Source organism: Gymnoscopelus microlampas (genome assembly GCF_963454915.1).
Source record: "Gymnoscopelus microlampas genome assembly, chromosome: 11".
NCBI lineage: Eukaryota > Metazoa > Chordata > Actinopteri > Myctophiformes > Myctophidae > Gymnoscopelus > Gymnoscopelus microlampas.
The window spans coordinates 37,617,347-37,642,312 of NC_139948.1; the positions used below are offsets into that span (position 1 = coordinate 37,617,347).

At 39.5% G+C, this 24,966-nt stretch overlaps 2 protein-coding genes across 2 annotated transcripts; one reads left to right on the forward strand and one right to left on the reverse strand.

The window, feature by feature from the left end:
• Positions 1-16,197: 16,197 nt before the first annotated feature.
• On the forward strand, positions 16,198-19,639 carry LOC311055003 (C-signal-like). Its single transcript, XM_084071065.1, has 6 exons — positions 16,198-16,366; positions 16,440-16,494; positions 16,677-16,864; positions 17,370-17,531; positions 18,137-18,277; positions 18,777-19,639. The coding sequence occupies exons 1-6, from the start codon at positions 16,223-16,225 to the stop codon at positions 18,888-18,890; spliced, it is 804 nt and encodes a 267-aa protein (XP_083927191.1). The 5' UTR covers positions 16,198-16,222; the 3' UTR covers positions 18,891-19,639.
• Positions 19,640-19,654: 15 nt separating this feature from the next.
• LOC311055002 (E3 ubiquitin-protein ligase TRIM35-like) lies at positions 19,655-24,565 on the reverse strand. The gene is made up of 6 exons (XM_084071064.1): positions 23,834-24,565; positions 22,936-23,031; positions 21,228-21,458; positions 20,710-20,732; positions 20,432-20,550; positions 19,655-20,225 (listed from the first exon to the last, which is right to left on the reverse strand). Exons 1-6 carry the CDS (start codon positions 24,383-24,385, stop codon positions 19,666-19,668), a joined length of 1,581 nt encoding a protein of 526 aa, XP_083927190.1. The 5' UTR covers positions 24,386-24,565; the 3' UTR covers positions 19,655-19,665.
• Between the last annotated feature and the right edge of the window lie 401 nt (positions 24,566-24,966).

Here is a 24,966-nt window from a genome sequence, read left to right on the forward strand (position 1 = left end):
AGGGGGAGGCAGTATAGTGACCAGGATTACTACATGTTTTTGTGAGGGTATTAACTACCCTAGGAGACACGGGGAGAACATGCAAACTCCACACAGAGTAGGCCCTTTCGCCAACCCCACCAAGGGTATGGGCGCTGATGACGCGGAGGAGAAGACACGCCCCCAGCGCCCACAGCGTCCCCGGCGGGAATAAAATCTGTTCTTAATAAAACATATTTGACCAAAAAAAAGAAAACAAGAAAAACTGTGTACTTCTGATTACTTCTGGTTCAAGATCAAGTTTTTTTCTGTAAAGATTTGTTGTTCGCTCGGGTGGAGCAGTGGTGAAGTCCCTGCCCACCACCATGGAGGTTGTTACTTCGAATCCACTGTAGTGCATCTGACTTCTATGCGAACACAATTGGCCCATGTTCGGGGTAGGGAAGCCGGGCTGGGAGGGTGATATTGGTCATTGCATGTACTCTTACGGGCTGGGGCGGCACCTGTTAACAGGGAGTGTTGCGTGGGTGGAGTAGGACGAAGGGCTCTATGTCCTCTCGGTGGGGGCTCCTCACTAGTCAGTAGGATGCAACAGCAGTGACAACACAGAAATGTGTATGGGGAGGAATTAATTGGCATAATGACGATAAGGGGGTAAAACATTATTGGCTACTCTAAATAAGTCTAAATTGGGTCTCGAGTCTTGGGACTCAAGACCCAAAAGAGAAATTTGATGTCTCCCCGGGAGCCGGGACCCAAGCCTCAAGACTCTTGAGCTAAAAAGTTTGTGAACCACTGCCATTTAGAACAGTGGTTTTCAACCTTTTTCATGCCAAGGACCCCTAAATACATTTGGCTCCCCATCTGAAAATGTTTTGTGCCAGGGACCCCCAGAAGCAAAGATTTGAGTTAAAAATGTTCGCTTTAAAAAAAAATATATATTTCAAAGATATGCACACATTTTCAAGATTTTTCAAAAATAGCAGATCTACAAGCTCATAAACTTGATTCACAATTTAAAAATTCCACCTTACTGTGGACATGCATGATTAATTTGAAAATAACAACTCTCAAGCGGACCCTGTTAATTCAGACATGTGCAATTTTTAAACAATAACATGAAATGCTTTTGAGAGTAGTTGTTTTTTATGTATGACATATTTTCTTGTGAAAATAGCCAATCTACAATCTCACACCTTTTTATATAGCAACGCATTATGAGCTTGTAGATCGACTATTTTCAGTAGTTTCCATTCCGAGGAGATTAGTAGTTAGCGAAACAGAGGCTTGGTTCAGAACGGACGGAAAAAACTATAGATATCAACAGACACCGTCAGGGAGGCCCTATCTCTAGCTCAATGAGAAGAGAGGCAACCTGTGAATCCATGCATCGCTGGTTCGATCCCTGTCCCCAACAATGTGATGAGGTGATCATCATATGGAATTCCCCCTATTCCCATGGATTGGATCCACCCCTCTCACTCATCACCAATCACACCTGTCACATGCACAGTACAATTTTAGGTACTTTTACTTTACTACTCTACTCCACTCCAATTACAGCAGATGACAGCTTTAGTTACTTGTTACTTTGCAGATGTAATTATTAATACAACACCTACTGTACAGTAACCACATACAGCCGATCTACAATGTGACGCATTATGAGCTTGTATGTATATAATAAGCAACCCATACTGTATGATAACTTACCACACATAAAATCCAATTCTGTCTATCCAAGGGCTCAGTAGGTACTGTGGCCATAGCTGAGTGGTTAATAAGCCTGCCCAGGGAACCAGAGACCCTGGTTGCCCCAGGTACGATCCCAGGCTAGGCCAGCAACTTTAAGCGCCCAATGCATTGTCGATGCGGCAATGGACATTTAAAGGCAGGCTTACAACTATATATACTTACGCCTAGTAACCTCAATCATACTTTAAAATGTTCATCTTACTGTGGACATGGAAAAGGAATCTTTGAAATGTTTAATAGTTTTAGAATTGTACTCCTTTAAAAGTTCAGAGATTTATAAAAGAGGTCGATGGACGATTTTCGGACCTCAAAAAACCACTTTCACTTAGAAACTCCATTCACAGTTCAACAATTCCACCTTACTGTGGACATGCATGCTTGAGATTTGTTTTTTTTTAAATCATTTTTTAGTTTTGGAGATATTTAACTTTAAGCGCCCCATGCATTGTCAATGCGGCAATGGACATTTAAAGGCAGGCTTACAACTACATACTTACGCCTAGTAACCTCATTCATACTTTAAAATGTTCATCTTACTGTGGACATGTTTGCCTGAAAAGGAATCTTTGAAATGTTGCATAGTTTTAGAATTGTACTCCTTTAAAAGTTCAGAGATTTAGAATGGAGGCGGATGGAAGGTTTTGGGACCTCAAAAAAACACTTACACCTAGAAACTCCATTCACAGTTCAAAAATTCCACCTTACTGTGGACATGCATGCTTGAGAAACTTTTTTTAAAAATCATTTGTAGTTATGGAGATATTTAACTTTAAGCGCCCCATGTATTGTCGATGCGGCAATGGACATTTAAAGGCAGGCTTACAACTACATACTTACGCCTAGTAACATCATTCATACTTTAAAATGTTCATCTTACTGTGGACATGTTTGCCTGAAAAGGAATCTTTGAAATGTTGCATAGTTTTAGAATTGTACTCCTTTAAAAGTTCAGAGATTTATAATGGAGGCGGATGGAAGGTTTTGGGACCTCAAAAAAACACTTTCACCTAGAAACTCCATTCACAGTTCAAAAAATCCACCTTACTGTGGACATGCATGCTTGAGATTTTTTCTTTGAAATCATTTGTAGTTTTGGAGATATTTAACTTTAAGCGCCCAATACATTGTCAATGCGGCAAATGGACATTTAAAGGCAGGCTTACAACTACATACTTACGCCTAGTAACCTCATTCATACTTTAAAATGTTCATCTTACTGTGGACATGTTTGCCTGAAAAGGAATCTTTGAAATGTTGCATAGTTTTAGAATTTTACTCCTTTAAAAGTTCAGAGATTTAGAATGGAGGCGGATGGAAGGTTTTGGGACCTCAAAAAAACACTTTCACCTAAAAACTCCATTCACAGTTCAAAAATTCCACCTTACTGTGGACATGCATGCTTGAGAAACTTTTTTTTAAAATCATTTGTAGTTATGGAGATATTTAACTTTAAGCGCCCCATGTATTGTCGATGCGGCAATGGACATTTAAAGGCAGGCTTACAACTATATACTTACGCCTAGTAACATCATTCATACTTTAAAATGTTCATCTTACTGTGGACATGTTTGCCTGAAAAGGAATCTTTGAAATGTTGCATAGTTTTAGAATTGTACTCCTTTAAAAGTTCAGAGATTTATAATGGAGGCGGATGGAAGGTTTTGGGACCTCAAAAAAACACTTACACCTAGAAACTCCATTCACAGTTCAAAGATTCCACCTTACTGTGGACATGCATGCTTGAGATTTTTTCTTTGAAATCATTTATAGTTTGGGAGATATTTAACTTTAAGCGCCCCATGTATGGTCGATGTGGGAATGGACATTTAAAGGCAGGCTTACAACTACATACTTACGCCTAGTAACATCATTCATACTTTAAAATGTTCATCTTACTGTGGACATGTTTGCCTGAAAAGGAATCTTTGAAATGTTGCATAGTTTTAGAATTGTACTCCTTTAAAAGTTCAGAGATTTAGAATGGAGGCGGATGGAAGGTTTTGGGACCTCAAAAAAACACTTTCACCAAAAAACTCCATTCACAGTTCAAAAATTCCACCTTACTGTGGACATGCATGCTTGAGAAACTTTTTTTAAAAATCATTTGTAGTTATGGAGATATTTAACTTTAAGCGCCCCATGTATTGTCGATGCGGCAATGGACATTTAAAGGCAGGCTTACAACTACATACTTACGCCTAGTAACATCATTCATACTTTAAAATGTTCATCTTACTCTGGACATGTTTGCCTGAAAAGGAATCTTTGAAATGTTGCATAGTTTTAGAATTGTACTCCTTTAAAAGTTCAGAGATTTATAATGGAGGCGGATGGAAGGTTTTGGGACCTCAAAAAAACACTTACACCTAGAAACTCCATTCACAGTTCAAAAATTCCACCTTACTGTGGACATGCATGCTTGAGATTTTTTCTTTGAAATCATTTATAGTTTGGGAGATATTTAACTTTAAGCGCCCCATGTATTGTCGATGTGGGAATGGACATTTAAAGGCAGGCTTACAACTACATACTTACGCCTAGTAACATCATTCATACTTTAAAATGTTCATCTTACTCTGGACATGTTTGCCTGAAAAGGAATCTTTGAAATGTTGCATAGTTTTAGAATTGTACTCCTTTAAAAGTTCAGAGATTTATAATGGAGGCGGATGGAAGGTTTTGGGACCTCAAAAAAACACTTACACCTAGAAACTCCATTCACAGTTCAAAAATTCCACCTTACTGTGGACATGCATGCTTGAGAAACTTTTTTTTTAAATCATTTGTAGTTATGGAGATATTTAACTTTAAGCGCCCCATGTATTGTCGATGCGGCAATGGACATTTAAAGGCAGGCTTACAACTACATACTTACGCCTAGTAACCTCATTCATACTTTAAAATGTTCATCTTACTGTGGACATGTTTGCCTGAAAAGGAATCTTTGAAATGTTGCATAGTTTTAGAATTGTACTCCTTTAAAAGTTCAGAGATTTATAATGGAGGCGGATGGAAGGTTTTGGGACCTCAAAAAAACACTTTCACCTAGAAACTCCATTCACAGTTCAAAAAATCCACCTTACTGTGGACATGCATGCTTGAGATTTTTTCTTTGAAATCATTTGTAGTTTTGGAGATATTTAACTTTAAGCGCCCAATACATTGTCAATGCGGCAAATGGACATTTAAAGGCAGGCTTACAACTACATACTTACGCCTAGTAACCTCATTCATACTTTAAAATGTTCATCTTACTGTGGACATGTTTGCCTGAAAAGGAATCTTTGAAATGTTGCATAGTTTTAGAATTGTACTCCTTTAAAAGTTCAGAGATTTATAATGGAGGCGGATGGAAGGTTTTGGGACCTCAAAAAAACACTTACACCTAGAAACTCCATTCACAGTTCAAAAATTCCACCTTACTGTGGACATGCATGCTTGAGAAACTTTTTTTAAAAATCATTTGTAGTTATGGAGATATTTAACTTTAAGCGCCCCATGTATTGTCGATGCGGCAATGGACATTTAAAGGCAGGCTTACAACTACATACTTACGCCTAGTAACATCATTCATACTATAAAATGTTCATCTTACTGTGGACATGTTTGCCTGAAAAGGAATCTTTGAAATGTTGCATAGTTTTAGAATTGTACTCCTTTAAAAGTTCAGAGATTTATAATGGAGGCGGATGGAAGGTTTTGGGACCTCAAAAAAACACTTTCACCTAGAAACTCCATTCACAGTTCAAAAAATCCACCTTACTGTGGACATGCATGCTTGAGATTTTTTCTTTGAAATCATTTGTAGTTTTGGAGATATTTAACTTTAAGCGCCCAATACATTGTCAATGCGGCAAATGGACATTTAAAGGCAGGCTTACAACTACATACTTACGCCTAGTAACCTCATTCATACTTTAAAATGTTCATCTTACTGTGGACATGTTTGCCTGAAAAGGAATCTTTGAAATGTTGCATAGTTTTAGAATTTTACTCCTTTAAAAGTTCAGAGATTTAGAATGGAGGCGGATGGAAGGTTTTGGGACCTCAAAAAAACACTTTCACCTAAAAACTCCATTCACAGTTCAAAAATTCCACCTTACTGTGGACATGCATGCTTGAGAAACTTTTTTTTAAAATCATTTGTAGTTATGGAGATATTTAACTTTAAGCGCCCCATGTATTGTCGATGCGGCAATGGACATTTAAAGGCAGGCTTACAACTATATACTTACGCCTAGTAACATCATTCATACTTTAAAATGTTCATCTTACTGTGGACATGTTTGCCTGAAAAGGAATCTTTGAAATGTTGCATAGTTTTAGAATTGTACTCCTTTAAAAGTTCAGAGATTTATAATGGAGGCGGATGGAAGGTTTTGGGACCTCAAAAAAACACTTACACCTAGAAACTCCATTCACAGTTCAAAAATTCCACCTTACTGTGGACATGCATGCTTGAGATTTTTTCTTTGAAATCATTTATAGTTTGGGAGATATTTAACTTTAAGCGCCCCATGTATGGTCGATGTGGGAATGGACATTTAAAGGCAGGCTTACAACTACATACTTACGCCTAGTAACATCATTCATACTTTAAAATGTTCATCTTACTGTGGACATGTTTGCCTGAAAAGGAATCTTTGAAATGTTGCATAGTTTTAGAATTGTACTCCTTTAAAAGTTCAGAGATTTATAATGGAGGCGGATGGAAGGTTTTGGGACCTCAAAAAAACACTTTCACCAAAAAACTCCATTCACAGTTCAAAAATTCCACCTTACTGTGGACATGCATGCTTGAGATTTTTTCTTTGAAATCATTTATAGTTTGGGAGATATTTAACTTTAAGCGCCCCATGTATGGTCGATGTGGGAATGGACATTTAAAGGCAGGCTTACAACTACATACTTACGCCTAGTAACATCATTCATACTTTAAAATGTTCATCTTACTGTGGACATGTTTGCCTGAAAAGGAATCTTTGAAATGTTGCATAGTTTTAGAATTGTACTCCTTTAAAAGTTCAGAGATTTATAATGGAGGCGGATGGAAGGTTTTGGGACCTCAAAAAAACACTTTCACCAAAAAACTCCATTCACAGTTCATAAATTCCACCTTACTGTGGACATGCATGCTTGAGAAACTTTTTTTTAAATCATTTGTAGTTATGGAGATATTTAACTTTAAGCGTCCCATGTATTGTCGATGCGGCAATGGACATTTAAAGGCAGGCTTACAACTACATACTTACGCCTAGTAACATCATTCATACTTTAAAATGTTCATCTTACACTGGACATGTTTGCCTGAAAAGGAATCTTTGAAATGTTGCATAGTTTTAGAATTGTACTCCTTTAAAAGTTCAGAGATTTATAATGGAGGCGGATGGAAGGTTTTGGGACCTCAAAAAAACACTTACACCTAGAAACTCCATTCACAGTTCAAAAATTCCACCTTACTGTGGACATGCATGCTTGAGATTTTTTCTTTGAAATCATTTATAGTTTGGGAGATATTTAACTTTAAGCGCCCCATGTATTGTCGATGTGGGAATGGACATTTAAAGGCAGGCTTACAACTACATACTTACGCCTAGTAACCTCATTCATACTTTAAAATGTTCATCTTACTGTGGACATGTTTGCCTGAAAAGGAATCTTTGAAATGTTGCATAGTTTTAGAATTGTACTCCTTTAAAAGTTCAGAGATTTAGAATGGAGGCGGATGGAAGGTTTTGGGACCTTAAAAAACACTTTCACCTAGAAACTCCATTCACAGTTCAAAAATTCCACCTTTCTGTGGACATGCATGCTTGAGAAACTTTTTTTAAAATCATTTGTAGTTATGGAGATATTTAACTTTAAGCGCCCCATGTATTGTCGATGCGGCAATGGACATTTAAAGGCAGGCTTACAACTACATACTTACGCCTAGTAACCTCATTCATACTTTAAAATGTTCATCTTACTGTGGACATGTTTGCCTGAAAAGGAATCTTTGAAATGTTGCATAGTTTTAGAATTGTACTCCTTTAAAAGTTCAGAGATTTATAATGGAGGCGGATGGAAGGTTTTGGGACCTCAAAAAAACACTTTCACCTAGAAACTCCATTCACAGTTCAAAAAATCCACCTTACTGTGGACATGCATGCTTGAGATTTTTTCTTTGAAATCATTTGTAGTTTTGGAGATATTTAACTTTAAGCGCCCAATACATTGTCAATGCGGCAAATGGACATTTAAAGGCAGGCTTACAACTACATACTTACTGTACGCCTAGTAACCTCATTCATACTTTAAAATGTTCATCTTACTGTGGACATGTTTGCCTGAAAAGGAATCTTTGAAATGTTGCATAGTTTTAGAATTTTACTCCTTTAAAAGTTCAGAGATTTAGAATGGAGGCGGATGGAAGGTTTTGGGACCTTAAAAAACACTTTCACCTAGAAACTCCATTCACAGTTCAAAAATTCCACCTTACTGTGGACATGCATGCTTGAGAAACTTTTTTTAAAAATCATTTGTAGTTATGGAGATATTTAACTTTAAGCGCCCCATGTATTGTCGATGCGGCAATGGACATTTAAAGGCAGGCTTACAACTACATACTTACGCCTAGTAACATCATTCATACTTTAAAATGTTCATCTTACTGTGGACATGTTTGCCTGAAAAGGAATCTTTGAAATGTTGCATAGTTTTAGAATTGTACTCCTTTAAAAGTTCAGAGATTTATAATGGAGGCGGATGGAAGGTTTTGGGACCTCAAAAAAACACTTTCACCTAGAAACTCCATTCACAGTTCAAAAAATCCACCTTACTGTGGACATGCATGCTTGAGATTTTTTCTTTGAAATCATTTGTAGTTTTGGAGATATTTAACTTTAAGCGCCCAATACATTGTCAATGCGGCAAATGGACATTTAAAGGCAGGCTTACAACTACATACTTACGCCTAGTAACCTCATTCATACTTTAAAATGTTCATCTTACTGTGGACATGTTTGCCTGAAAAGGAATCTTTGAAATGTTGCATAGTTTTAGAATTTTACTCCTTTAAAAGTTCAGAGATTTAGAATGGAGGCGGATGGAAGGTTTTGGGACCTCAAAAAAACACTTTCACCTAAAAACTCCATTCACAGTTCAAAAATTCCACCTTACTGTGGACATGCATGCTTGAGAAACTTTTTTTTAAAAATCATTTGTAGTTATGGAGATATTTAACTTTAAGCGCCCCATGTATTGTCGATGCGGCAATGGACATTTAAAGGCAGGCTTACAACTACATACTTACGCCTAGTAACATCATTCATACTTTAAAATGTTCATCTTACTGTGGACATGTTTGCCTGAAAAGGAATCTTTGAAATGTTGCATAGTTTTAGAATTGTACTCCTTTAAAAGTTCAGAGATTTATAATGGAGGCGGATGGAAGGTTTTGGGACCTCAAAAAAACACTTTCACCTAGAAACTCCATTCACAGTTCAGAAATTCCACCTTACTGTGGACATGCATGCTTGAGATTTTTTCTTTGAAATCATTTATAGTTTGGGAGATATTTAACTTTAAGCGCCCCATGTATTGTCGATGCGGGAATGGACATTTAAAGGCAGGCTTACAACTACATACTTACGCCTAGTAACCTCATTCATACTTTAAAATGTTCATCTTACTGTGGACATGTTTGCCTGAAAAGGAATCTTTGAAATGTTGCATAGTTTTAGAATTGTACTCCTTTAAAAGTTCAGAGATTTATAATGGAGGCGGATGGAAGGTTTTGGGACCTCAAAAAAACACTTTCACCTAGAAACTCCATTCACAGTACAACAATTCCCCCTTACTGTGGACATGCATCCTTGAGATGTTTTACTTTGAAATGATTTGTAGTTTTTGATTAACTTTAAGCGCCCAATACATTGTCAATGGCAATGGATATTTATAGGGAAAAGGGTACAAACTTTGCCAGGCTACGTTAACAGAACAAGTCAGAACCTCTGTGGTGCAGTGGTTTAGATACAGGATTTGCAACCAGAAGGTTACCGGTTCAAATCCAACCAGGACAGGTGTCCAACCAATACCCGACTCCTGCACCTTTATCTGATCTTTCACTGCAGAGCGTGCAAGAGACCATAGGAAGTATATACCATGGTGGAGCAGTGGTTAAGATTCAGGCCTTGCATACTGAAGGTCCTGATTGATGTCCATTGATGTCTTTCCTATGATTCTTTCCTTTGCAGACTGGCTTCCAGAAGATCAACTGAAAACTACCAGGAAGGCTGTACTTGTCAGCCATCTGTTAGCTCAATGGGTTGAGACGCAGTATTCATGATCCAGAGGCCATGAGTTCAAATCCCATTGATGTCTTTCCTATGATTCTTTCCTTTGAAGACTGGCTTCCAGAAGATCAAGTGAAAACTACCAGGAAGGCTGTACTTGTCAGGCATCTGTTAGCTCAATGGGTTGAGACGCAGTATACATGATCCAGAGGCCATGAGTTCAAATCCCACTGGTGTCTTTACTGTGATGCTTCCCTTTGCAGACTAACTTCTAGAAAAACAAGTTAAAACCACCAGAAAACCTGTAACTCTCAGCCAACAGCATAGCTCAACTGGTAGAGCGTCTGTCCAATAACATGACTTGACTTGACTTGAGTGGGTTCGATTCCCACTCGAGTCAAGTGTCCCCGGTAACTTGGGGCAACGGATAAATTGACTGATATCCTTAGTGATGCTTCCCTTTGCAGACTAACTTCTAGAAAAACAAGTTAAAACCACCAGGAAACCTGTAACTCTCAGCCAACAGCTTTGCTCAACTGGTAGAGCGTCTGTCCAATAACATGACTTGACTTGAGTGGGTTCGATTCCCACTCGAGTCAAGTGTCCCCGGTAACTTGAGGCAACGGATAAATTGACTGATATCCTTAGTGATGCTTCCCTTTGCAGACTAACTTCTAGAAAAACAAGTTAAAACCACCAGGAAACCTTTAACTCTCAGCCAACAGCTTAGCTCAACTGGTAGAGCGTCTGTCCAATAACATGACTTGACTTGACTTGAGTGGGTCCGATTCCCACTCCGAGTCATGTATCCCCGGTAACTTGGGGGAACAAGAGCATCACTAAGGATATCAGTCAATTTATCCGTTGCCCCATGATACCGGGGACACTTGACTCAAGTGGGAATCGAACCCACTCAAGTCAAGTCAAGTCATGTTATTGAACAGACGCTCTACCAGTTGAGCTATGCTGTAGGCTGAGAGTTACAGGTTTCCTGGTGGTTTTAACTTGTTTTTCTAGAAGTTAGTCTGCAAAGGGAAGCATCACTAAGGATATCAGTCAATTTATCCGTTGCCCCAAGTTACCGGGGACACTTGACTCGAGTGGGAATCGAACCCACTCAAGTCAAGTCAAGTCATGTTATTGGACAGACGCTCTACCAGTTGAGCTATGCTGTTGGCTGAGAGTTACAGGTTTTCTGGTGGTTTTAACTTGTTTTTCTAGAAGTTAGTCTGCAAAGGGAAGCATCACAGTAAAGACACCAGTGGGATTTGAACTCATGGCCTCTGGATCATGTATACTGCGTCTCAACCCATTGAGTTAACAGATGGCTGACAAGTACAGCCTTCCTGGTAGTTTTCAGTTGATCTTCTGGAAGCCAGTCTGCATAGGAAAGAATCATAGGAAAGACATCAATGGGATTTGAACTCATGGCCTCTGGATCTTGAATACTGCGTCTCAACCCATTGAGCTAACAGATGGCTGACAAGTACAGCCTTCCTGGTAGTTTTCAGTTGATCTTCTGGAAGCCAGTCTGCAAAGGAAAGAATCATAGGAAAGACATCAATGGGATTTGAACTCATGGCCTCTGGATCATGAATACTGCGTCTCAACCCATTGAGCTAACAGATGGCTGACAAGTACAGCCTTCCTGGTAGTTTTCAGTTGATCTTCTGGAAGCCAGTCTGCAAAGGAAAGAATCATAGGAAAGACATCAATGGGATTTGAACTCATGGCCTCTGGATCATGTATACTGCGTCTCAACCCATTGAGCTAACAGTTGGATGACAAATATAGCCTTCCTGGTAGTTTTCAGTTGATCTTCTGGAAGCCAGTCTGCAAAGGAAAGAATCATAGGAAAGACATCAATGGGATTTGAACTCATGGCCTCTGGATCATGAATACTGCGTCTCAACCCATTGAGCCAACAGATGGCTGACAAGTACAGCCTTCCTGGTGCTTTGACTTGAACAACAAACAAGACAAATAACTTTAAAATAATGTGTTACAGCATAAATATAAATCTTTTTCATGGGGGGCCCTGACACTACATCTTTTCACATTGGGGTCCACTGCCCAAATACATGTCAATTTGGGGGGTTGACAACAAAGCGTTTCAGAACCGCAGATTCCAAGGAAAGAGCTGTAGGTGAATGGATAGAGTCACTGACTAGTGAGCCGCAGGTAACAGGTTCAAGCCTCAGCTACAGCAACAAGTCAGGATGTCAAATCAAATAGGTATTATTAGGAGGGAAATGGTTGTGTTTCTTCACCCCAACTGCACATGACATCAGTTTACATGTACGTTATTTTCAGTGATGAAAACAAACCGCACAGACGTTCACTGTACTTTAGTACATTTTGTAAACTTATGACTCTGAGTAGAGTATAGCCTGACTTAAACAAACAAATAACAACTTAGTATAGTCAGATTATTTTTTACACAACTGACATTTTGTAATCAAACTACCGAAACGAAAGTTGGTCACCACCGAAACGAAAGTTAAATCCGAAATAATCACTAAGTGTGGAGGCCAAAATCGTCCCCCCAAAAACCTGTTAGGAGTACGTTTCAGGCAATTTAGAGTTGATTGGTAGTGCTTTGTAGTGACTTTTTTGGTCCCTAACACCACAAATGGTTTACATACTCTTTACGAATGTCTTACGCATCATTTGCTTAACATGAATGATAATTCTAGTAATTGTTTGGTGTCTGCATTCATGAAAGCCAGGTAGTTTGCAACAGGTAAGGAGAAAGTCCACATTAACAGACAGTCATAAATGATGAACTGTCTTCACTTTACTGTAGGGCACATAATAACATGGACAAAGGATTTATAGATATTTTAGGAATCTTTTACAAAGCATGTTAAACATGAACAAACACATTAACAGACAGTTGTAAATGATGAACTGTCTTCACTTTACTATAGGGCACATAATAACATGTACTAAGGATTTATAGATACTTTAGGAATGTTTAACAAAGCATATGTTAAACATGAACAAGCTACCAATAGCTTGTATATATTATGTAACATCAGTTACAAATGATTTAATAATCATTTACAGATGTATTATACATGGCTTATTCATGAATAGTTACTAATACCTTTATAGATGATTTGTAACCGTAGTTATAAAGGTTTTAGTAATCATTTACGAATGTCAATAAACAGGTTGTTAATGATTTGTTAATAGTCTACAAACTGCTTATAAACGTTTATAAATGCTTTAGAATGGGTCGTTACAAATGATATAATAATCTTTTAAAGATGTATATAAATGGCTTATTCATGAATAGTTCACTACTTACTAATACTTTACAAATGATTTGTAACTGTAGTTATAAAGGTTTTAGTAATCATTTACGAATGTCAACAAACAGGTTGTTAATGATTTGTTAATAGTTTACAAACTACTTATAAACGTTTATAAATGCTTTATAACGGGTCATTATTGTAAAGTGCTACCGACTTTTTTTTTGGTCCCTAACATTCATCGAGCTCTGGACTTAGTAATTTTTTTTTCGTTTCGGTAGTGACACCATTGTGTCACTACCGAAACGAAGTTAAATCCGAAAAAATCACTAAGTGTGGAGGCCAAAAAAAAATTGGTCCCGTTTCGGTAGTGACACAATGGTGTCACTACCGAAACGAAATAAAAATTCAACTTTAAATCTGGCAATTTAAAGTTGATTGGTAGTGACTTTTTTTTTGGTCCCTAACATTCATCGAGCTCTGGACTTAGTAATTTTTTTTCCGTTTCGGTAGTGACACAATGGTGTCACACTCACTACCGAAACGAAAAAAAAATTGTTCCCCGAAAAAACCTGTTAGGAGTACGTGTCAGGCAATTTAAAGTTGATTGGTAGTGACTTTTTTTTTTGTCCCTAACATTCATCGAGCTCTGGACTTAGTGATTTTTTTTCCGTTTCGGTAGTGACACAATGGTGTCACTACCGAAACTAAAAAAAAATTGTTCCCCCAAAAACCTGTTAGGGGTACAGTACGTTTCAGGCAATTTAAAGTTGATTGGTAGTGACTTTTTTTTTGGTCCCTAACATTCATCGAGCTCTGGACTTCGTAATTTTTTTTCCGTTTCGGTAGTGACACAATGGTGTCACTACCAAAACGAAGTTAAAGGGATATTTCACTTTCAAAAAAACTTTTGGTCATTTTATGGTCTACTCAGGCCCTTGTGAACCCCCCAGACAGTTTTTAAGTTGCTTGATTCAGTATTTAGATATTTGATATTCATTTTATCAGCCACGCCCCCTTCCTATACAAACCCATTGTAACTTCAAACTCAATTTTTAACCCGTTTAACCATCAAAAACACCCGTCCTTGGTTCTGGTGACTCACCCTGCCCTCCTAATGCATGAGAGGGCCGTGTTTTTTTGATGACTTTTTTCATTTATTTTTATTTATTTTTTTTGAAAAATGAAAAAATTAAATACAAAAAAAAAATATTAAAAATAAATGAAAAAAGTTATCAAAAAAACACGGCCCTCTCATGCATTAGGAGGGCAGGGTGAGTCACCACAACCAAGGACGGGTGTTTTTGATGGTTAAACGGGTTAAAAATAGAGTTTGAAGTTACAATGGGTTTGTATAGGAAGGGGGCGTGGCTGGCAAAATGAATATCAAATATCTAAATACTGAATCAAGCAACTTAAAAACTGTCTGGGGGGTTCACAAAAGCCTGAGTAGACCATAAAATGACCAAAAGTTTTTTTTAAAGTGAAATATCCCTTTAAATCCGAAAAAATCACTAAGTGTGGAGGCCAAAATCGCCCCCCCGAAAACCTGTTAGGAGTAGGCCTACGTTTCAGGCAATTTAGAGTTGATTGGTAGTACTTTGTAGTGACACTTTTTTTGGTCCCTAACATGTGCGTAGAGACGTCTGTTGAAAAGACACATCTTTGTGCAACTTGAATTATGGATTTTTGATTGCATTTTAAGTTTTAGATGGCTTTTCCCAACCCCGTAGCCTAAGTGAACGGTGAACACCAGTGATATTGTAAGTTTATGAAGTGCAATTCATAATTCATAATTGTCAATTATTGTTTCCCCCCTTCCTAAAGTAAGGCAAGTTTTAGATTCATCACGCACAAACCTTACACTTCCCCACCAACAGAGAAAGAATGCTATCAGTAATTTATCTACATAATACACAATAAAAATGAATGTGAATAATTATGTTGTCAGTGTTTATAAAGCCCTACATTGACTTTTTTCAGCCAGCAGGTGTCGCGGCAACAACATGAGACCAAAATACTTGATAGTTACGTGACTTTTTGCCTTTTGTAGTCAAATGCATTTATATAATAATAATAATAATAATAATAATAATAATAATACCAGCTAATGTCCCTGCTGGTTGAAATCCTTATTTTTAAACTTAAGGTCGACATAATCATTTTAGGCTTCTTTACTTTATGTTCTTTATGGTAGTTTTGTTAATTGTAGTTAATAGCATCATAGCAATCTTAGCTTTATTGAATTTAGAGGGAGGGGAGGATTCCCCCATTTCTGAATGGTCCCGAGTTACCCCCAGTTTGGGAACCACTGATCTGGGTTGTCTTGTGTTTGCAGTGCTTCAAAGTGTTAACCAGTACGTTGATCATCACTGTAATAAGGGTAGATGAGTTAGAAAGGCTAACAGTTGATCATATTCATCACAGAACAAACATATAATCTGTAACTCAGTGTGACTTGAGCCAATGACTTGTCAGAGTTAAAACCATCTAATGCCAAGATTATTGCTATTAAGATTGTCTTCTATTTTGTCTTTTTGCATCCGTTTAGCTCTCCTAATTTCACATTTCACTTATTTTTGCAGTTTGTTATGCTCAGAATATGCCCACAATGAGATTATTAATACATTATAATATTAATAGATAATAATAGACACATCTTGTTCAATTTTAAGAACATGATATTGGTAGTAAAAGCAATTTCGTTAGATGTTGCTTTAATCTCCTATGTAAATAGGCCACTTTGACAAAATGAATCATAATCATTTCCAAGTGGCTTCATATTTCACCCTGTATGACTGTACATTTCTCTGTGTAACCGGTATGTGCGCAAACATAAAAAGAGCTTGCCCAAAACTGGAGGGTGTGGCCTGACCAGCCCCTAAGATAAACATCTAACAAAAGAGAGGGACTTTGCCTGAGATGCAGAAACTGGGTAAATCTGAGACAGGGGAAATGGCTGCTAAAACATACAGTGTGCTTATCACGGGAGCTAACCGAGGTTTAGGCCTGGAGATGGTCAAGCAAATGGTGGAAACCAAGCGTCCAATCCAAAAGTTATTTGCCTGTTGCAGGGACCCAGCTGGACCCAGAAGTGAGGTGAGAATTGTCCATTTATACAAAAATCTGTCAGAGTGCCGATACCAAAACCATTTCTCCTGTGTGTTTACAGGCCTTGCAAGCCCTGGCAAAGAAGCACCCTAACGTCATCACTGTCATCCGTCTTGGTATAAGAGCTCTGTTCCCCTCTCTGTTATGGTCCCATTAAATCTTTCAATAGCCCTTCTGTCAAACCCCCTGTGGGACCAGCCATGCGCTACACTAGTGGGTATAAGAAACCCAGTGTTCTGATGAGTATGGTGAGTGTCTGGTATTGACTGCTGCTCTGTTCTCTCTCACTGTCTCTCAGATGTCACTGACCTCTCTAGCATAAAGCAGTCTGCCCAGCAGGTAGGCTCTCTGGTGGGGACAGGTGGTCTCAATCTGCTGGTCAACAATGCAGGGGTCCTTGCCCAGAGCAACTTGATGACCACCAGCCCAGAGGACATGCAAGCTGCATTCAACACCAACATTATGGGCCCTATGAATGCGACTAAAGTAAGGGCAGAGGATGTGCCAAGACGAGCCTTCTAACAAAAATGTGTACATACTGTAAACATGTCATGCACAAGTAAGCACAAGTAATACATAAGTTAGTTGGTATTAGGGTTGGGAAATATATCGATATAATATCGATATGATATAAAACTAGATTTTGGTTATCGTAATATGGTGAGTGGTATCTTTTCTTGGTTTTACAATATGATATTGTCATCACAACATCTTTATTGAGGTATTTGGTCAAAAATATTATATTTGATTTTGTCCATATCGCCCAGCGGCCCAGCCCTATCAGCTCTGACATTGAGACACACCCTGTTGGTGAATAAATACTTCGAGGAATGTGTTTGCAAAACTCCAACCATGTCCTATAGAAGAAAAATAATTTTCTATGCTCATTCTAGAATCCACTGGAAGTTTAGAAGTAATTCTGCAAGGAAGTTGGACTTCCATCGACAGAAGTTTCATCATGGCCTCTCTCTCCCCCTTCGGTCGTCATTAGGAGTTCCTGCCTCTTCTGCAGACAGCGGCGAGGGCCAGCGGAGCACCTGGGATGTCTTGCTGCAAAGCGGCCGTCATCAACATCACCACAGTAATGGCCTCCATGGCAGCTCTGGCAGCTTCATACTCCATCGCCCCTGCTTTGTCCTACCGAATCAGCAAGGTGGAGACAGACAAACTAACAGACCATTTAATTTCCTAATGCATACAACACACACTGTAGAAACTGCCGTGAGCTGTAAGCTCGCTTGCAGATCAGCTATTTTTGCTATTTTGTATATTCTATGTAATCTGAAGACTCACCTCTTCAGACTCCACTCCAGGCCGTAGCACTTGCCCTAGCCTTGACGACCTTGCAGGCTTATGCAAAGGCTAAAATGTAATTTAGATAGCATGTTATGTAGGCAGATGCCAGGTAATTTGTATACCTGGCATCCTAGTATGCATAGTTTCAACGCACAGATTGATTTTTTGACATTATACTTTTTAGACCGATGATAGGTTCTTGGTTTACCTGTGATCCTAGATTACTATTTCTATGCATTTTATGTATTACCTCGTGTTTTCCTTGCTTACTGTAAATCGCTCTGGATTAAGAGCGTCTCCTAAATTGTAAATTGTATAAGGAAGTGTATAGGATTTAAGTAGTTAAACATGTGACAGAGGAACTGGTGAACCATCACCTCTAATGTCCTGACTGGCCTTTTATTTTTCCTGTCACACCTTTCCTTTCCCTTTCCTTCCCTTGGTCTCTCCTGTAACCACCAGGCGGGGCTGAACATGCTGATGCTGTGTTGCTCAGAGGAGTTCAGGAAAGATGGGATCCTGTTTGCAGGCCTGCACCCTGGCTGGGTGCGCACCGAGATGGGCGGAAGTGTGGCAAATGAAGCCGATGCCACTGACATCGAGGTCAGGAAATAAAATAGATTACAATACATACCAATTAGAATCCGTAAACAAACGAATGAAAATTCATTTAAAAGTAACTTTATTAATTTCCCAAAGAACGTAATTCACATGTTGACATGCATGATACATACAGTAATGGGAACAATAATCTGGAGCAATTCCAGCCATTATGATGTTATTGCAGGGCCAAGACTCCAGCTGATCTGTAGCTGCTGGAAACATGATTGGCTGGATGACTGGGAGAGTAGAGAATCAATCTACAGTGTAATATATAAGTCCAAAACTGTTACTTTTCAAGGATTCAAGCTCAAAACGTGTAGTTTTTCTCCACGTTTCAAGCTTGTGGATCTGCTACAGTTGATGCTTTTGTGTGACGCTGTAGTGTGATCAAGGTAGGGCATTATATGAAAAAACACAAAAAGTTAGAATATGGAGCTAGGAGGTTTCTGCCCAACAGCAATGAAATGTTAAACGCTAAGTGTGTGTTTGTGACCACCAGGCACAAATTGACCCTCCAGAGAGTGTGGAGGGGATGCTCCGTGTGATGGATTCCCTGACTGACAAGCAGAATGGAGCCTTCCTGGATTACCAGGGGAAGCCCGTACCCTGGTAGACACACAGTCACTCTGTACTTCATCAACTGCAAAAACACTAATCCACGCTTTCGTCTTCTCACGGCTCGACCACTGTAATGCACTTTTTTTCTGGCCTTCCTAAGAAAAGCACCGACAGACAGGCAGCCAGACTGTTAACAAAAACCAAGATGAGAGAACATATCACTCCAGTTTTAGCATCTTTGCACTGGCTCCCGGTAACTTTTAGGATTGACTTTAAAAACATTTGAATAGTTTTTAAGGCACTTAATTGCTTAGCACCCTCATACCTTTCTGATTGCCTGTCCAAATATGTTCCAACCCGTCTCCTTAGGTCATCTAGTGCTGGCCTGAACAAGATAGCTTTAAAAGCAAGCTCAATACCCACTTTTTTATTCTGGGTCTGGGTCTTTGTTCTGTTCTTGCTATTTTCTTGTATCGTTTTCATTTGATCTTTCCTCATTTTAATGTTTTCTTGGTCATATTTTTGATCTTAATGTTTTTTATCTTGTTTAATATTGTGTTATTTTTCTTTTGCTTGCATTTTTCTATTGTGGATCTTTTTTATGTAAAGCACTTTAGGCTGCATTTCATGTCATGTAAAGTGCTATATAGATAAAGTTTATTATAACTGCAGTTAAACAAGAAAAACGGTGTACTTCTGATTACTTCTGGTTCAAGATCAAGTTATTTTTTTCTTTATGAAGATGTGTTGTGTGACTGATTAAAACACACCAAATACAAACATTAAAGTTCATTTAATATACAAGTACTGCCTTGCTAAATCCATCCATTTCACCAGGTGGCACTATTCCATACAGCCACTTTAGCAGGGCAGATCCTAAGGGGGGCAGGGTTGTTCCCATTTATGTTGGCTCCCGGGCAGAAGAAGGGGAACATCTTCTCGGTGAAGAAATCGTGAAAGGTGTAGATGTGGGTCATGCTGATCGGGTTGGAGAAGGTGACCTCTCCAGAGTCATAGTCCAGCTGCACCCTCACCCTGGTCAGCTCCCCCTCCAGCTCCAGAGGGGTGCTGGGCCGAGTCATGGCCGAATACTCGCCCTCGCAGTGGGTGATCATCCAGAACCCTCCTTCCGGACATCCAGAGATGCGGCCCTTCCTGCTGATGGACCCCTTGACCACCCCCAGCATCCAGTCCTCCTTGTCGCCCACGTCCACCTCCCAGGCGTGGCGGCCCGTGGTGAAGCCCTCGGAGCCCAGCACAAACACAAAGTGTCCGAAGCGCTCCGGGTTGTCCGGAAGCTGCCGGACGGAGCCGCTGTTGGCCACGGCGGTCAGGTCTTTGGACAGGGACAGCCACGAGTACGCCGTGTTGGGATCCAAGCAGACTGGCGCTGAATGGAGAGGGGAGACAGAGACGTTGTTAGAATAACCCTGAAATGTTCTTTTACATAGTAAAAAAAACAACAACATTGTTTATATCAGCCATTACATAGAGCTGTGGTTCTATGTAATGTTGAGAACCACTGATGTAAATATATTTAAAAAAACAACAACATTATTATCACCGATTACATAGAGTAGGGGGGGTTCTGCTTACTGTATTGAACAAGGTCCACCATCTTCTCCCAGATCTGGTATTTTAAGGAGCTGATGTGTTTGGCCACGTCTATAAGAACTTCAGGTAGCTTTTCTGGTTCCTTTGGAGTGATCTGTGCTCTGTGGAAATAACATCCCACACAGGGGCGTCAGCCGCATGGGTACTCAGCTAAATCATTCTGGGGGTCCATTTTTACCATAAACACTCTGGATTTTGCAGCGTAGTCTTGGAAGTTTGTATTAAATGGTAGTGGGAGAAGAAGATACAAAAGAACTTACCTCTTCTTGATATTGTTATAGTTCTGAAATCAGAAAGGAGCATTTGTGTGGTCAGATGTAAATCAACAAGGAGAAACACTATTAAAGGTGGTATAAGTGATATTTTTGTTAAAAAGTTAAATCTACATGTCGATAGTAATCATTGCTATACAAGTAGATAGTGTTTGTTCGGTAACAGGGGTCTCCCCATCTCTCCAGCTCTTTGGTAAACCGTCAATAAATGTTCTTTGTTTCATCACTTCCAATTGTTTATTTTGTATCCTGTATGAGTTGATACCCTGACCTGCAAATGTATTTTTCTGTTTACTAAAGAGCTGGAGATACAGGAAGACCCCTGTTACTGAACACACACTCCATAGCCATGATTACTATCAGAATATAGAGCTACAGTCTGGGCCTATGGGAAACAAGTTGTGTAAGTCGTTCTTGGCAGTGAATGAGTTAACACTTACTTTAACAAAACAATTTCACTAACACCCCCTTTAAAATGTAAACATTTAACCAAAAGCGCACCTTACCTGAAGGAACTGAGCATCGTCGGATGCAATTTCGTTCTCGATGGCGATGATGGCGTGAGAGAACGTGAGGATGTCTTTGGTGATGCTGTCGGTCTTCTTCTTCATTTGTTGTTTCTTCTCCTCGTCTTCTTCCCTCAGGGCGGCCAGCCGCGCCGTCTCCTCCTTCTGGAGGAACTGCCGGAGCTGTTCGATCTCCTCTTTTATCTGCATCTCTGTAGCCTGCGTCTGGTTCTAAATGACACACAAATATCAGCTTCAGTGTCACATCACACGATTACAGATCAGCGTAAACAATGCAAGCTCTCAACCAGTTGTGGAAAGGTAACTAAGTACATTAACTCAAGTACTGTATTTCAGTACAATTTTGAGGAGTTATTACTTTACTGGAGTGTTTCCAATTTTCAATGCTTTTACTTCTACTCCACTACATCTCAGAGGCAAATATTGTACTTTTTACTCCACTACAATTATTTGACAACTTTAGTTACTAAGTTACTTTGTAGATTTGAATTAGTATTACAAAACAAATTACAAAATTAACCCATTCATCCCCTATTTAAACTTTGGCTATTTGAAAATAGCCGATCTACAAACTCACGACGCGTTGTGAGCTTGTAGATCTGCTATTTTCTAAAGATTTTAATACATTTTAGGCATTATTATAACTTGTGAAATGGGACATTCTGCATAATGAGTACTTTTACTTTTGGTACTTTAAGTATATTTTTATGCCAATACTTTTGTACTTTACGTGAGTACATTTTGATTACCAGACTTTTACTTGTAACAGAGTGTTTCTACATTGCATTGATACTTGTAATTGCTTTTTCCAGTTACAGGACGAGTTAGAATAGGGAAAAGGCGAGAATAAAGGAACAAAAATAGCAGGAAGGCACAGTCAAATAAAAACATACAAAGACCGGCATATACATGAGGTGCATGATTGAAAATTAGCAGAAATGCTTCTTGCCCAGGTTGAAAACATATCCAGCATATACTGTAGAAAAGCAGTAGGTATATAAAATCAGTATATCACCCAAACCAGTATTTCATTAAAACCGGGAAAGCATCTGTGTCATTTTAACCACTTTAAACATATTTTATACTTTGGCTATATAAAGAATAGCAAATTTACAAGCTTGTAGCACAGCACAAAGTGACGCACTATGAGCTTGTATATCTGCTATTTTTGAATAGCCAACCAATGTTGCTATATTATATATATAGCTAAAATCTAGCTTGCTTTTTTTTTTAAATCATGCACATTTGCAAATCTTTGAATATATATATTTTTTAAAACGAAAAATTTAAAAAAAACTCAAATCTTTGCTTCTGGAGGTCCCTGGAACAAAATATTTTGAGATGGGGGCCAAATACATGTAATTTTGGGTGGTCCTTGACATGAAAAGGTTTGAGAGCCACTGATATAGCCAACATATGTCTTTTTTCAGAAATCAGTTTAGGGATTTAGAAATCGGCCTCGGGTCTTAATGGGTTAATTCACAACAGAGCTGTGCATTGTTCCGCTTACGCACAGAGACAATACACCACCATGTCACATAATCAAATAACGTTTCTCCTGAAAACAAACTGGGTGGAGCTTTGCAAACACATTCCTCGAAGTGTTTATTCACCAACAGGGTGTGTGCCTTAATGTCAGAGAGCTGATAGACGCTGGGATTCTACAATAGTACTTGTTTATTGATACCTTCATGTGAACCGTTGTGTCATCACACTCCTGCTTGCCCTCATACAGGCTTCGCATAGTTTTCTTCAAAGGAATCAGCTCCTTCTTCAATTCCTCCTAGAAGGATCCAGACGGAGAGAATGAGAGAGGGAGAGAGAGAGAGACAGAGAGGGAGGGAGAGAGAGACACAGAGAGAGGGAGAAATCTTTTTTTTTTTTAAAGCAACATCTAAAGACAATTTTGAAAGTTATCCAGGGGTCAGAGACATTTTTTACAATGTATTTTCAAAACATTTCCATAATCTAAAAATAAAAGACATTTTTAATACCTCAAAAAGAAAGAAGAGAAAAAGACCATTATTGCGTCAAAAATAATCAACAAACTACACTTTAAAAACTGGTCAAACATTGGCCAAATTGTCAAATAAAGGAAAGAGACAAAAATATGAAAATAGCTGATCTACAAGCTCACAATGCCTCACAACGCAAGGCGTTGTGAGATTGTATCAGATATTTTCACAATATTTATCAGAGTCAAACTAAATGTAATGCCTCAACTACTACATTTCCAAGTACTTGTCAGGGTGGGGGTCCCCAGTTCAAATATGATTATTTTTTGGGGTGAAAAAGTTGCAAACCCCTGATCTACACCATGTCAGTGGTCTATGACATAATACTGTATATCTTTTGACTCCAAATTTGGACAAAGGTTGCATACCAATCAGAGCCTGAATATAGAAACAAGAAGACATTGTGGAGGTAGTTCTTCTGTGGCCTACTAGCAATATGCACAAGAAGCAGTTCGCGAGATTACCTCCAGACAGATACACACACACACAGACCCGCTTACAGACGTCTCCTGGCAGAGAGCAACGCGGTAGAATAAAGCCCTCTGTGGAACGAGCGGCAGAGAACCTCACCTTGAGGTCGTGAGCTCCCTCTTCCAAGGGACACACCCTGTGGCCCTGGTGTCTCTTGGAGGTGTGACACACCAGGCAGAGAACCTCCGAGTCGTCCAGGCAGAAGAGCTTGAGAACCTCCCCGTGTGTGAGGCACCTCACCTCTGCTTGGTCCCCCGTCATGCCCGCGTAGTACCCGCTTGCCGTGCCCGCGCCGCCCGTGGCCGCCTGCCGCTCCTGCTCCTTCAGGAAGGTGTCGGACACGTTCTTCAGGGCCAGGCTGACCGTGGGCTCCGTCAGGGAGCATTTTCTCCTGCAGACGGGACACTCTCTCCTGGCCTTCTTTTTGTTCCAGAACTGCTGCAGGCAGGCACGGCAGAAGCTGTGGCTGCATTTCAGCACCACAGGGTCCTTGAAGATCTCGCAGCAGATGGGGCAGGACAGCTCGTCTTCCAGCACGGAGCCCGAGCGCGAGGAAACAGCCCGCGGACGGAGGACCGCAGCTATCTTGGCACTCTGGAGGAAGGAAGGTTTCCCGGGCTGGGAGGACGCACGTGGGCGCAACGCATGCATGGCTGGGTTCCTGTTGGAAGTTTCAAGGGCACTGCAGAACGTGCAATCTTTTGCTCCTCGAAATGAAGGGTAAGAGACTGGACTGCTGTGTGAGTGAAAAGCAAATTGACTGCAGTATGTAAAGGACAGAGGATATTGATCAACAAAGACTTGAAGAACAGGTTTACCTGAGCTCTAGTAAATAGGGGATGTGTTGCCTCCTCTCAGCTCATAATAAGCCTTGTCAGAGTCCAGTAGTCAGCAGTCAACATTAAAACTAAAATGACAGATGCTTTCCCGGTTTTAATGGGTTAAACAACTATGTCAGTAGTATTAACTAAGTGAATGTAACAAAACAATTATTTGAATTAAAAATGCTTTGCAGCCGAATGTACACCTCAAAGGCCTACGGAATCTGATTGAGAGTCGCTGGTGAAGCACGAGACCGATCAGTGACCTTCGTTCTGGGTGCGACATGCTAAGCATATCAAGTGTACTACAGTATATCGTATTACGGTATCGCAGATGCCCCGTCGACACTAGAAGTGAGTGATTTAACTGTCGTCTAGTTAGAAGTCATATATATTTCAGGAGCACAAAGG

What these genes read in the sequence shown, in the direction of transcription:
- LOC311055003 (XM_084071065.1), top strand. Translation starts at nt 16,223, where the DNA reads ATGGCTGCTAAAACATACAGTGTGCTTATCACGGGAGCTAACCGAGGT. An exon ending in GCCCTATGAATGCGACTAAA is followed by an intron (nt 16,865 to 17,369) that starts GTAAGGGCAGAG and finishes GGTCGTCATTAG; the next exon opens with GAGTTCCTGCCTCTTCTGCA. An exon ending in TGTCCTACCGAATCAGCAAG is followed by an intron (nt 17,532 to 18,136) that starts GTGGAGACAGAC and finishes TGTAACCACCAG; the next exon opens with GCGGGGCTGAACATGCTGAT.
- LOC311055002 (XM_084071064.1), bottom strand. Translation starts at nt 24,385, where the DNA reads ATGCATGCGTTGCGCCCACGTGCGTCCTCCCAGCCCGGGAAACCTTCC. An exon ending in AGGGAGCTCACGACCTCAAG is followed by an intron (nt 23,032 to 23,833) that starts GTGAGGTTCTCT and finishes GGATCCTTCTAG; the next exon opens with GAGGAATTGAAGAAGGAGCT. An exon ending in TATAACAATATCAAGAAGAG is followed by an intron (nt 20,551 to 20,709) that starts GTAAGTTCTTTT and finishes TTATTTCCACAG; the next exon opens with AGCACAGATCACTCCAAAGG.